The 13,204-nt window shown below is 32.2% G+C and overlaps 3 protein-coding genes across 3 annotated transcripts in view; all 3 read right to left on the bottom strand.

The window, feature by feature from the left end:
• Positions 1-1,351, bottom strand: part of LOC107606729 (UPF0481 protein At3g47200-like) — a 3,468-nt gene extending 2,117 nt beyond the window's left edge. The window contains exon 1 of the mRNA XM_016308758.2: positions 631-1,351. Coding sequence (XP_016164244.1) covers positions 631-1,206 — 576 coding nt within the window. The 5' untranslated portion in view covers positions 1,207-1,351. The remainder of the gene's footprint in view (positions 1-630) is intronic.
• LOC107608707 (lysM domain receptor-like kinase 3) lies at positions 2,494-6,928 on the bottom strand. The gene is made up of 12 exons (XM_021107161.1): positions 6,218-6,928; positions 6,058-6,105; positions 5,717-5,750; positions 5,358-5,518; positions 4,989-5,182; positions 4,783-4,872; positions 4,609-4,702; positions 4,325-4,476; positions 4,116-4,210; positions 3,876-4,017; positions 3,239-3,337; positions 2,494-2,911 (listed from the first exon to the last, which is right to left on the bottom strand). The coding sequence occupies exons 1-12, from the start codon at positions 6,798-6,800 to the stop codon at positions 2,711-2,713; spliced, it is 1,893 nt and encodes a 630-aa protein (XP_020962820.1). The 5' UTR covers positions 6,801-6,928; the 3' UTR covers positions 2,494-2,710.
• Positions 8,694-13,204, bottom strand: part of LOC107606728 (chitin elicitor receptor kinase 1-like) — an 8,251-nt gene continuing 3,740 nt past the window's right edge. Inside the window, exons 3-4 of the mRNA XM_021107656.1 lie at positions 9,118-9,633; positions 8,694-8,975 (exon numbers count right to left, since the gene is read on the bottom strand). Of these exons, the coding sequence (XP_020963315.1) occupies positions 8,878-8,975; positions 9,118-9,633 (614 nt within the window). The 3' untranslated portion in view covers positions 8,694-8,877. The remainder of the gene's footprint in view (positions 8,976-9,117; positions 9,634-13,204) is intronic.

Below are 13,204 nucleotides of genomic sequence, written 5' to 3' on the forward strand. Positions count from 1 at the left end.
GTATGAATCATGTAAAATTTTTTAACTATTAATATATCAAAATTAAATTTTTATTTTATTTAAAAAATGAAATTTAAAAGCATGCATGATTGTAAAAATTACTAACTACCAAGAATCACGCACATACCCAAGAATGTATAGTATATATATGACATATTATTCTACAAAGAATTATTACTTATTAATTACTTTTCTAATATTTCATTTATTTATTAATTACTTAATAATTATTACTGAAGCTAAAGAGATAGATAATCAGCTTGAAGAGCTACTTGATACTTTTGAAGTGAATTAGTAAAATGTGAAAACTCAGGTGAAGTCGATTTTACATAAAATTGATATTTAAGAGTTATAGATGAAAATTTAGTCAAATCAGTTAAATCATCTAATGGCTCTCAAATATCAACTTCACGTAAAGTTGACTGCACCTGAGTTTAATTCCGCCTTACCAAAAACCTTTGGTAAAAGTTTAATTTTTTTTTTATTTTTGTTGGGGGTAAAAATTAATTAACTAATACGCCTATATAATATACATAAAGAGTAGTAATTCATTTGAGTTATATATGGCAAAAAGCAGAATCTAAATAAATTGAGAATCATATATATATATATATGCTAAATATCAATTACCTGGGGTTCGCCATCACTCTCAATCTCAATCAAGGTATGAAGAACCAACATAGGCAATTGATTCTCAAGCATAAGCATGTCACGCTTGATATATGGCATGACATACAATTTCCCATGTTCACTAAACACAGGATCATTCTCAGCATAATCACTTGGAACACAATCATTAGCTCTAAGAATTTCCAACATGAAACACCCATCAACAATCATCAACTGAAGGAACATATTCTTGTCTTCATCCCATATTGGATCAAGTGGCCTATAAGAATCCTTCAACTCTTGAACCACTTGGTCCATTCTTTGGAACACCAATTCAATGGACTTGTTGCATCTCTTGAGGTAATGGATTAGGGCACGGTGCTTGTGTTCTTCCATGGAATTCAAATGATCCTTGCCTTTGTGGTAAGGACCAAATGACACTGCTTGTGGCTCGTAGGCCTTCTTGTTAAGCTCGGTTACACTTTGGGGAATTTTGTAAATTGATGGCCTCTTCCATTGTTCCTTCTCATCACATATTGAAGGACCATTGCCTTTGAGTTCTTCATTGATTTGCACCACCCATTTTGTTTCTTCCATGTTGGTGTGTATGTTTGTTAGATATGACAATAGAGGAACTAATGAATGACATATATACGTGATTTTATAGTGAAATTAAAGTGTACGTTGAATTATATATTTCGAAAAATATTGAAAGTGGAAAGTTTGCATGTATCAAATAAAGATCCAGAGGATATATTAATGGCGTTTTTCCTTAAAATAATTTGCTTATTAAAAAGAAGTTGGAGTTTATTAAATTATATTCCTTCCTTATTATTAGAAGCTTCTTGTAAGTAGTTTACAAATCTACACTTCTCTATGGGAAGAAAAGAATATCAAAGCTTGTATCATCACTTGCCCCCTAAAAGTAGTTGAGGCTATTAAAGTATTAATAATATTACTGAATTAGAAGAACAGGAATCATGCATGGTTGCGACATTGATATAAAAGGAACATGGTTTTAGTACTGACGAAGTAAAGGGGCTTGAATGGTCACATGGTGAAACTTTCATAATGTGGTGCCCGTTGGATTCCATTAATTGACACATGCATGTGACGTAAAAATTAAACAGAATTAAGGTAAAAACTTAGGTAGGTACAGATTAAACAACTTTACATGAAGTTGATAATTGAGAATCGTTAGACAAAGATTTAGTCAAATTATTCAAATTATTTAACGACTTTTAACTATCAATTTCACGTGAAGTTGTATTTTCACCCAGAATTAATTAGTTATTGAAGCCTAAGAAGACTATTAGCAAAACCTAACTTTGATAGGGTAAAAAATATATATACAACTAGGTTTGGATGTTTTAGCAATTTTTATATGTGGTATTATTGTATTGGATTTACCATTCATTTGTTGAAAACAAAATCAAATACGAATTATTTGCTAAATGGGGAATAAATCATCGGATTTTTGTTTTTATTAATTTTAAAATGTTATTAATTAGGGATGTAATAATTTACATGCTTCGATCTACATTAATTGAGTTTGGGATTAAACAATGTAACATCTTCAACTTACTTAATTATTGTTAGGACCTATCCACTATATATGGGCCTATTTTGTGTTTAAACTTATTGATTAATTACTTAGTAGAACTGTAAAAGTTTTTAGATTTATTTAAGGGTAAATGCTATGCTGTTTAAAAAGTGGTGCTTATTTATTAAAAAAGGTTAAAAATCAATATTTAATTTAAAAGATATAAAAATAAATCATTTTTAAAAAATCAAAATTTATCACAAAAAATAAGTTAGGCAAAAGTTAGACAACAATTGATAGACACCATAGAATTCACCTTAAAATACTTAATCAATGTAGTAACAAATTAACAATAATGATTTATTTAAAGCATGTGGCATTATTGCATTAATCAACCGAAGTATTTGTTTCGTAAATTAGTAAACAAAAGTAGGCAATATAATTTAGGTACAAAACTCTAAAGCAAATAGTTAATTAATTAAGAAATAAAAACGAAAAAGGTTTCTTAGTTTTCTCCGAGTCCGCATACAACTCTAACTGTACACACCAAATCATGATTCATCTGACTGACAATTGATCTATGAGAGTTCGATTTTCATAGGAATTATCATCATCATCATCATCATCATCATCATTATCATCACAATCCTCAATGGATGTTGATGATGCGAGTAGTGTCATAAGAGCCACAACCACAGATCTCATACTAGGGCGTAGTAGTGGATTATCTCTTGTGCATGCTCTCCCAAGTTCCGCAACCTGCATGCAAATCAAACTCTCACTTAAACTCAACTTTCTATAATGTATGTATTAGTCCTAACATTTGAATTAAAAATTAATTTTATCTTTAAAAACATCTTATTTTTAGTCTAAATATTTTACTTCGTCATATTAAATTTTAACCAAAATATTAGGAACTAAGATAATATTTTATCCTAAAAAAATAATTAACTTAATATTTAATTCCATAAATAGTAACATTATACTTGTAATAATTTCTCATGCACATGTAACTTATGCAAAACCATTTAATTTTTAATATAGAAGTGAAATTATTGTGTGTGAGAGAGAGAAGTGGTTCCACACCTTGAGAACTGAGTCAATTGGATAGTTCTCACCAAGCCTAGGATCCACCAATTTTCGAATGGCTTTTGAAGGATCACTCTTATTAAGTGCTTCCTCAAACTGCAAAAAAAAAACATACTTGCCATCAAGGGGTAGTAACTTGGTTTAAGAGTATAATTTAATTGCATTCTATATTTGCTTTGCTATAAGAAAAAGTCTAGGGAGCCAATTATAGTATAGGTCAACTAAATCAACTTTCTTTTATTTTTTATTTTAAAATTCGAAAAATTAGAGTATTAGGGTTATTTTTTGTTTTGTTTTACAGTAGACTTATTTTTCAACTAATTAATTAGAGTTGGCTTCATCTCTAATTGGTTTTCTGGTTTTCAAGCAGAATTGTTACTATAAAATATGAACAAATTTCAATTAAGGAATCAGTTCTACTAGAAAACCAACTAGAAAGGTAGCTGATTAGAGCCAACTAGTTGAAAAACAAAAAATCTGTTATAAAAAAGAAAAAACAACCTTCTACTACTCTAATTTTTTGAATTTCAAAATTAAAAATACAAAAAATTAGCTTGAGTTAGCTTAAATTGTAGTTAGCTCCCTAAACTTTTTCTTAAGAAGTATATGTATCTATTATATATTCTAAACTCACCAAAGTTACAAGGCCCTTTGATGATTCAGCAACGGTTTCACCTGTCTTCAGAACAGCATTCTTGGCTGAAATCAATTCATAAAGTACAACTCCAAAAGCATATACATCTACTTTTGGAGAAACATCTCCATATTGTGCATATCTGTGAGAAAAGATTATATTTGAGAATTCTTAGATGATTTGACTAAACTACTTAATATAATACATATTTTTTAAGATAATTAACAACCAAGTTCTTACTCTGGAGGCATGTATCCAAATGTTCCCACAAGACGAGTATGAAGTGATAAAGAGCTTCCAACTTCCCTAAGTTTAGTTAGCCCAAAATCTGCAACCTGATGAATTTCCAAAACCTTATTAGACAGTTTTAAAATATTAGTCTCATCAGAAAAAAGAAAAAAAAAATTGCAAAATAATGATTATTGCCAAGAAAATTACAATAAACTAACCTTTCCACGAAAGTCTTTATCTATTAATATGTTAGCAGGTTTCACATCACGGTGGATATAAACAGGAACAGTGTGTTCATGTATATATTCAAGTCCTCTTGCTGAATCCAGAGCAATTTGCACCCTTGTTGACCATGCCAAAGGTTCTCTCTCTGAAATCATGTTACCAACATTGTTACTAGTATGATAACAAAGATTAAATGTTGAATTTGGATCATAAACATGCTTAATTTTTGGTACATAATGTAATGTGTTATGACATGAAAATATGAAAGTAATCTCACCTGTACCATGCAAATATTGGCCTAAGTTTCCATTTTCAATGTATTCATACACAAGGAAAAGAGATCCCTCGACGCAATATCCAATCAAACGCACCTAAATTGTTCATAGAGTCAAGTTGAGATTCACTGAATGCCATGGAAAGTTGAACTTTTGATGTAGAAGAAAGTAGTTACCAGATTCAAGTGATGAACATGTGTTAAGACCTTCAACTCTGAAAGAAACTCTGTTGATGCTTGAACATCCATCTTCTTAATTGCTGCTTTCTGCATAGAATAAAATTATGCAGATAAAGAACTAAATGGTTAAAGATAATTTATTTTTCCTTTTAATTCTGGAAGATTATATAACATTGTTAAAGATATAATTGGCTTGTTCTTACTTGGCCTCTCAATTCTGCAAAATAGACAGCTCCGAATCCACCCTGACCAATTTTGTTATCAGAGCTGAAGTTATTTGTAGCCTTGGCTAGTTCTTGATAAGAGAATTCCATTGATTTTGCCGCCATAATCGCCGGAAGGCCAGAAGCACTAGCAGCTGTGGATCCTGAAGTTTCATATTCACCACTGCTAGATGCTTTACAAGGATAAGGAAGAAAGAAATAAAAGGTGTTATTATTATGAATTCATGATCACAACATAATTAATTCATTGAACATTTTAACATTGTGTCACAGTTAATATAACTTAATCAACTAGAAAGAAACAAATAGTAGAATAAGAAGCCTAGAATTTCAATAAAATATAGTTACCAACTTGGGTTGAACTTGATATAAAATCTTCTGTTGGCAATTTAATTTTTTCTTCTTCCTTCTTCTGGAAATATCTAACACAAGCACAAATTAATAATAGCAGAACCCCACTTGTTCCAGCTATAGATATTCCAACAGCAACACCCTTAGCTAGACCTGTTTATATATAAAAATAATAAAAAAAATTAATAATTTAAGCTCAGTGGCAATGATTTCTTCTGTTATAGTCATTAATATAGCCAACTTTCTTTGAAGTTCAGAGAGCTAGACCTGTTCTGCAAGAAGAAAAAGAAAAATGAGAGTTAAAAAGGATAGAAACCAAACATGAAGCAAGCAATTCAATGCTATAAGGCACCAACCTAGGATACAAGGGAACATAGACTCCATTTTGATCTGCAAAGTTGAGGAAGAATAAAATGTTAAGCAAATGAAATGCACACAAATTCATACCAACTACTTTGAATAAAATTAAGCAACTAATGAAAAGAATAATTTTTATTTGAAGAACACAAAACATAAAGGATCCCCGATCCCCTATAAGAGGCACCATGATCCGAAATGTTAAGCCTATCGAATCGTCAAACTGACACAAATCAAATAAAACTAACATGTAGCATCTTAATTAAAACCTTACATAATTCACTAATCCTTCAATTTCATCATAATTCACCAAATACTTTGAACTATATAAATAGCATACCTCTTCCTGGAATGAAAACTATCCCTCTAGTTTGGTTGAAGTTCACACCTGTGCTTGAAACAGAAATGGAAAGGCATATGAAACAAATGCAGATAAATTACAACTATGTGATTTCCCTAATACATATTCTAATCACCAAGATTACAAGATTTATAGCTACCTGGATTATAACCCTGAAGCAACTTAGGATCAAGTTTAGTCTGATTTGCAATTTGCAGCAAAGTATTACCTTCACTAAGAGGGAATGTAACAAACAAACCATAATCCTTTGAAACATTGCTGTTCCCACAAGAACAATTGACTGTGACATTAACCTTAGCATTAACAGGTACATGATTAGGATCATAGTTGTTGAACCTTTGCAAAATCTCAACTGTGGTAAGATCAGAATATCTCATGTTTGCAATGAGATCATAGGTGTCACCTTCAATAGCTGAGTATTCAAACACATGCCCCAAGAACTCACCATTGATGCAATCACAAGGGAATGGAATATTGATTCTGGTGAAGGATACTGGTAGATTATTGGGCATTTTGTCCTTATTGTAGCTAATGATAACATTAGAGTTTGGCACAACATTTGAATGCATAAAGGATGCAATGCTACCAAGCATAACTTTAGGGTATACAAAGTATGAAGCTATAGCTAAATCACAACCCTTTAAACACTTTGATTCTAAATTGATGAAACAAGAACACTCCAATAACAAAAAGAACAAAAGAAAACTTTTCTTTAGCTTCATTTTGTTAAGGAGATTGATACCAATATCGAAAGAAAATAAAAAGTGTTGGATGATTCTTATAATTGGAAATCACAATTTGTTCAATTTTAATTATTTCATTTCCTCTATTTGAAGAAAGTGATGTTACATTTTTTTTTTCACTCCTAAGTTATAGCCAGTAGAATTTTATGCAGAGAGTGACCCAAAAGTCAACACATATTGGCTCTTAGGTGCATGCAAAAATATACTATTAATTCATAATTAGTTTTTGTAGTTGAATTGCATACCCTTTATTGAGGCCATGTTTGGTGTATTAGAATAATTAGAAGAAGAGTGTATAGAACAAATTCTACTATAGAATCATGTAGATTGCAAATGTTGGATTATTCAAATGAAATGATCTGCATCCAAGATGCCAAGCTTGTCGGGTAATGTGAAACTTCTTAGCATAATGTGTCCTTCATGGTTCTAACAAAAGCTTACTTTAATTTTTGAGGCACGCCTGTACTAATAATTAATGGCCTGGTGCTACTATATTTCATTGACTTCACCCTCTCATTATTATGATCAAAATAAATAAATAAAAATCTATGATATTTGGACATTTTAGTTTATTTCATTATTGACTTTAAATTATTTTATATACCTGATGAGTTTGATTGAATAAGCATGCTTAGAAGTTAGCAGACCAAAACTAAGTAAATAGGGATACAAAAATGGCCCATGAATGGTGGTCTATGTCTCATGGAGATTTGATTTGGTAGTTTTATTGGGATCACAGTACAGTTGGCTGCTCATTGCTTTCAACTCTCATGTCTCAATCTAAAAGGTGGAAACTCAGGTGCAGTGACTTCACGTAAAGTTGATAGCTAGGAGTCATTAGATGACAATTTAGCCAAACCTGTCAAATCATTTCTTAGCTATCAACTTCACATGAAATTAACTACACCTGAGTTACAAACACAAACTTTTCAAATAATCTTTAAAAATTACTCTTTCATGTAATCATTAACTTATGAGGGTATTGATTGTGATTGCCACGATCAAATAATCCATTTTACAAATAAAACTAGCAATCATCTCTCTGCCAAGATGAAGTGATGATAAAATAATATAGCCAAAGTTTTCTTGCTAAATTATTTGTTGCATGATCAACTAAATTGATAGAAAATTCAAAATTGCAAATGAAATGTATATATTAAGATTAGTTATTTGATTACTTTCTAACTTTTCATTTAATTTGACTAATTATTATTGAAGGATACTTTTGTAAAATGAAATAAAAAGTACCTTATTTTAATCTTGTAAAAAAAGGAAGTGTAGGTCATCTAAGTATCTCTTAAGATGAACAATGTCTTTCAAAGTTGTGAGGAAAATAAAAAAAGACTATCTGTTTATAAGTGTCATATCCAATTACCAAATGCAATATTTGAGAAGCTAACCATAGATGATGTATATAACTCTGTTTCGCAACACGGATTGCTTGTTCAACAAGACCATGAATAAATGAGACAAAAATTGATAGATATATGAGAAATGCAACAGTTGGTGTGAATCTTCCCAAATTAGATTTTGTTTTGCAACAGAAAGAATGATAATGTGACATTTGCCTCATCCTGCATTATTAGTCCTATCTTGCAGACATTATAGACTCACAAGAGCATGATTTTCAACTTCATAGAAGCAATCCCAATTCTCAATGGCTGAACATAGTGTCCCAAGAGCAAGCACAATGGAACAAATAATTAAGTAAAAGACTAAATGGCAGAATCAAACTCTTGTCTTCTTCCATGGCTCCTGGAAATATTTTCTTCCTCCTGCAATATCTAACATAAATACAACATGCTAATAACAGAACTGGTCCTACACTCCTGCAGATATTCCGGCAATAACCCCGCCTCGCAGACCTACTGTGAAGATTGAAGAACAATATATCCTTACCCTGGATCTGGTATTGATATCAAGCTCATGTGTAATCAATTCTCAAAATAGTACTACTTTCTGCTCAGAGAAAATGTCATACCTCTAGTGCTGAAAAGTAAAACAAAAACACACTCATCAAGATTAGCACTAGCAGATTATTAGAGAAGAAAAAAGGTTATTCATCTTCCTGTTCAAATAGCATAGACAGAGTTAGGTTAAATAAAAATAAAACAAAATACCTTGGGTAAAAAGGCACATAGTTACCATTTACATCTGGAAAGTGAAAGGGAAAAAAATTATGAGATTAATTTCAAGGATTAAAGTTCTTTGGATTATTGTCTCCGTAGCATTACTCAAAACAATAAACCAACACTAATTAAGTACCCTATTGAACATCATGAATAAGAACTGATACCTTTCCCAGGAACATAAACAAGGCAACTCCCTTGGCTGAAATTCACACCAGGACTGTATCTCAGCAGCAACAAAGGATCAAGCTTTGTCTGGTTTGCAATTGACTCCAGGGGATCCTCAGGCCTAAGAGGGTATGTGATGAACAAACCATAATCCTTGCTAACATATCTGTCCCCACAGGAACAGTTAACTGTGACATTAACTGTTCCGGTCTCAGGAATTTCATATATTGAATAGCTGTTAAAGGATCTCAACCACTCAGCAGTGACCAAGTTGGAAAAATTCTTCTTGGCAATGGATTCATAGGTGTCACCACTCGAAACCGAATATTGGAATTTGTAGCCAAGAAACTCACCATTGATGCATTCACAAGGGAATGGAACGTTAACCCTTGTGTAGTCTTTGCCATTTTTGTTGTAGTTAGCAATATCTTGTGGCCTTGTAACAAACCGTGATTTAAAAAGTGTTGCAATATGTGTGAGGTTAGAACCTGTGTGAGGATGGTAAGAAGCAAAAGCTAGAGTTTAATTTTGATGCACTTACAATCACATTCGTTCTTTTGGATGAGCATTTACGCCGTCAATGTGAAATATAGTTATTTTTACGGTGAAAACTCAGGTGAAGTCGACTTTACGTGAAGTTGATATTTGAGAGCCGTTAAATGAAAATTTAGTCAAATCAGTCAAATTATCTAACGGCTCTCAGATATCAACTTCACATGAAGTCGACTTCACCTGAATTTCCACCTATCTATCTATTCTTAATATATAAAAGTAGGTACATAGGTTTACCCACATTGCTTTTAAGTTATTTCTCTTCTTCTACTAACGCCATGTCAGCACCAACATTTACTTGGCAAAATTTTAGAATCCACCACTCAAATCTTGCCAAATTAACTTTTATTTTCACATAAAAAAAACACAAAAAACAACTAAAAAACACAATAAAAACCAACAAATTAACTTTTTTCAAATTAATCCTTATTTCTAAAACAACAAAAACACAAATTAACATTTACCCCAACAAAAAGCTCTCAAAATCAAAGAGCTTATTATCTTTCTCAAACCCTCACCCTCTTAGCACCTCTCCGTACCAAGATTCTATTTCCTCCGTCCTCTTCCGGTCCCATGAGCCATTGTTTTTCCTCAAAACAAATTGTACATCGCGATTTCCATCTCCAGCGGAGCTGCATTGCATAAATTGCAGAAACCAGGGCAAACTCCATTCCTCCTTTTGCGGTTTTCCTGCCAGAGCTCAATTCTGGGTCTCAGACCAACGTCACTGATGAGTTTGGAAAACTCCTATTTAATTTTGATGATGAACAAACATTATTGAAATATTTAATTACAAAATTATTAATTTGATCTTAAATCATATTTGCTTAACTAATAATTTTGTTGTGCAGATTTTGAGATGGGCCGAAAATGAAATTTTGGTTTAAGCCCAATTGTGTCAATCAATAAGCCTTGCTATATGTTTCTCATGCTATGAGGCTGAAATATTAATTGGGCCAGAATAAATATTATTGCTGCAAGCCCAAACGAATACTTTCTTATGTGCTCTATGCTTGATCCGAAAAATATACATCAGGAAAGCAAATGTTACTAATTGGGCCAGAATAAAACTCAATGTTACAAAGCCCAATCTTATTGTTGATGAATGTTTCCAAACTTGGTTCGAAACCAAGATGAAGAGAAAGCAAAAATGCTTTCAACGGATCCAAGCACTTCACCATGTGATGGATTCCAAAATTCATTATATTGTCATTTAATGCATGGGAACTATGAGAGAGAAAGTTACAGCTGAATTGATTGATGGCCATAGTGCTACACGCCACTCTAAGCTAGGGAAGTAAAAGCAAACTTTTACCAACTAATTGGTTTATTACATTTGAATTACTTTTCTTTCAAGTTGTTTATTCTCTCTCATCTCCTTCTTCTTTTCGGTCAATATCCAGAAAATAAAGGAAGCCATGGAAGCTACATGGAGCTACCGAAATGAAGCTGCATGCATCAAGACCATCAAGCTAATGATGGCAAGAAAACATACTAAAATAAAAATGAGCTGTGGCTGAGATTTTCACCAAATATGGTTAGATTTGGTGAAGTAATCTTGAGCTCTTCATGCTCAAAAATGGACAATGAAGATTCGGCCAGCAAGGGAGATTCTTGGAGGATGGCTTGTCTTTGATTCTGCTCAACCACCACAGGAAGTAGCTAGAGTGGCGAAGTGATGGTAGAGGCAGAGATTGAAGCAGATAAAGTCATCATCATCATGAAGCATCAAGGGCCAGAAATCCATCTTGGAGAGCAAGCCAAGGATGGAGAGCTCAGATTGATGAAGGGTGATGATTAAGAAAGGACTAGAGGTAATTGCATGTTGGGTTTTGCATGGTTATCTCTTCTCTCTCTATGTGGCCGAACCGGTTCTGTTTGTTGAAGGAGGAAGAAGTTGGTTCGGTTGTTGGCTTCAATAAGTGGAGGCTTCCCTCTTCTATAATAAGAGTGAACAACTACTGTTTGAACCAAGGAGTTAGAAGTAAGCAGTGAGAGTGCAAGGCATAGGATTCTCAGAGCTACCTAAGCTTACAGATTTTCTTCTCCTTCAATGTATTATGTTTAGTATTTTTCTGTTTAATTTTGTCATGTCTTGAGTCTCATGGAAAAAGGCAAACAGTGAGGTTTGTATGAAAAAGCCATAGAGCGAAAAAAGGCAGAGAGTGCAAAATTAAAAGAAAAAGCCATAGATGTCTTAGAGTTCCTTTGTTCATCTATGTTGTGTTTCATGATTTTGTGGGAATCCCCTTGTAAGTTGGGTTAGCACTTTACAGTTTGTAATCAGGTTGATTATAGTGAAATTCCATCATAATTGTGATGGAGACTGGATGTAGGCTGCACTGCACTTAGCAGCTGAACCAGGATATATCTGGGTGTAGTTTTTCTCTCTTCTCTACTCCATTTCTGTTTCTACTGCACAGGAGCAAAAACGAGAAATATCTCGTGCCAAGTGACGAGACAAAACTAAAAGTCTCGTAGCTAAGGACGAGAAAAAAAGAAAAAGTCTCGTGTCCAGTAACGAGATAAAAAGACAAAAAGTTTCCTGAATTGGTCTCACAAGTCAGCAAGGGTTATCAAGCAAAAAAGGGGCTAAGATTCAACCCCCCCTTCTCTTAGCTACTGAAACCATCAGTCACCATTCGGCGCCACCAACGTAGAAAATTTGTCCCAGGTATCTTCCTAAAAATTTTCAACTTTGTCGTTTACTCTTCTCATTGTTCAATATCATTTTCAATAGTCCTATTTATTTGTTATAAATAATAACATTTTAACTGTGAACTCATTGCAAGTAGCACAAGTTTATGTATTCCTCTTTTGTAAACGGTTCTGTCCAACAGTCACAACCAAAATTAATGTGCATTTAAAATTATTGCTCCCTATATACTATCGATTGTAATATTTCATCATCAAATTATAAATTATTATTTTACATGTGGAATACTTCTTCCACAATTTACATTTACGTGTTCCTCTTTTTCAAATTGTTATTCCACATGTGCAGTATTACTTCCACAATTTACTTAGAATGGATTATCATTCTTTGATCATGTCTTATTCTCTTTGTTGTAGAAGGATTTGAAGTGGTAATGACAGGCCGGAAGAGTTAATACCAAAAATTGCTAGATGAAAATCAACCAATCACTATTTAGTAAAATCTTTTAAAAAAATTAAAACAAAAAACTCTTATCTATTATTATTCAATTGAAACATCAAGTACTAATTAAATGCAATAAATATACATTAAAAGTGTCATAATAATAATAATTATAAAAAATTTTAGTTACAAATATCCAAATTCTACAACTTATACATATTAAGACTCTTACTACTCTTCATTTCTTAATCTCTTATACTAATTGTCAAAAATTCTTTAAATTTAATATAACATTTTTATATGTTTTTCATTCTCATTCATTTATTTTTTTCATTATTTACAAACAAAAAAATCGCAAGAAAAGACAAAGTGTAACCATTAATGTAAATTGAAAAAAAAATGCAGTTTTGTATAATTCTAATATAAATAACCTATGT

The sequence above is a fragment of the Arachis ipaensis genome, chromosome B07 (assembly GCF_000816755.2).
Source record: "Arachis ipaensis cultivar K30076 chromosome B07, Araip1.1, whole genome shotgun sequence".
Taxonomy (NCBI): Eukaryota; Viridiplantae; Streptophyta; class Magnoliopsida; order Fabales; family Fabaceae; genus Arachis; species Arachis ipaensis.

Excerpts from the sequence above, each read along its gene's own strand:
- LOC107608707 (XM_021107161.1), bottom strand. The coding sequence starts at position 6,800 with ATGAAGCTAAAGAAAAGTTTTCTTTTGTTCTTTTTGTTATTGGAGTGT. Across the intron at positions 5,183-5,357 it reads ATCAAGTTCAACCCAAGTTG|CATCTAGCAGTGGTGAATAT; the intron begins GTAACTATATTT and ends ATCCTTGTAAAG. Across the intron at positions 4,477-4,608 it reads CCAATATTTGCATGGTACAG|AGAGAGAACCTTTGGCATGG; the intron begins GTGAGATTACTT and ends ACATGATTTCAG.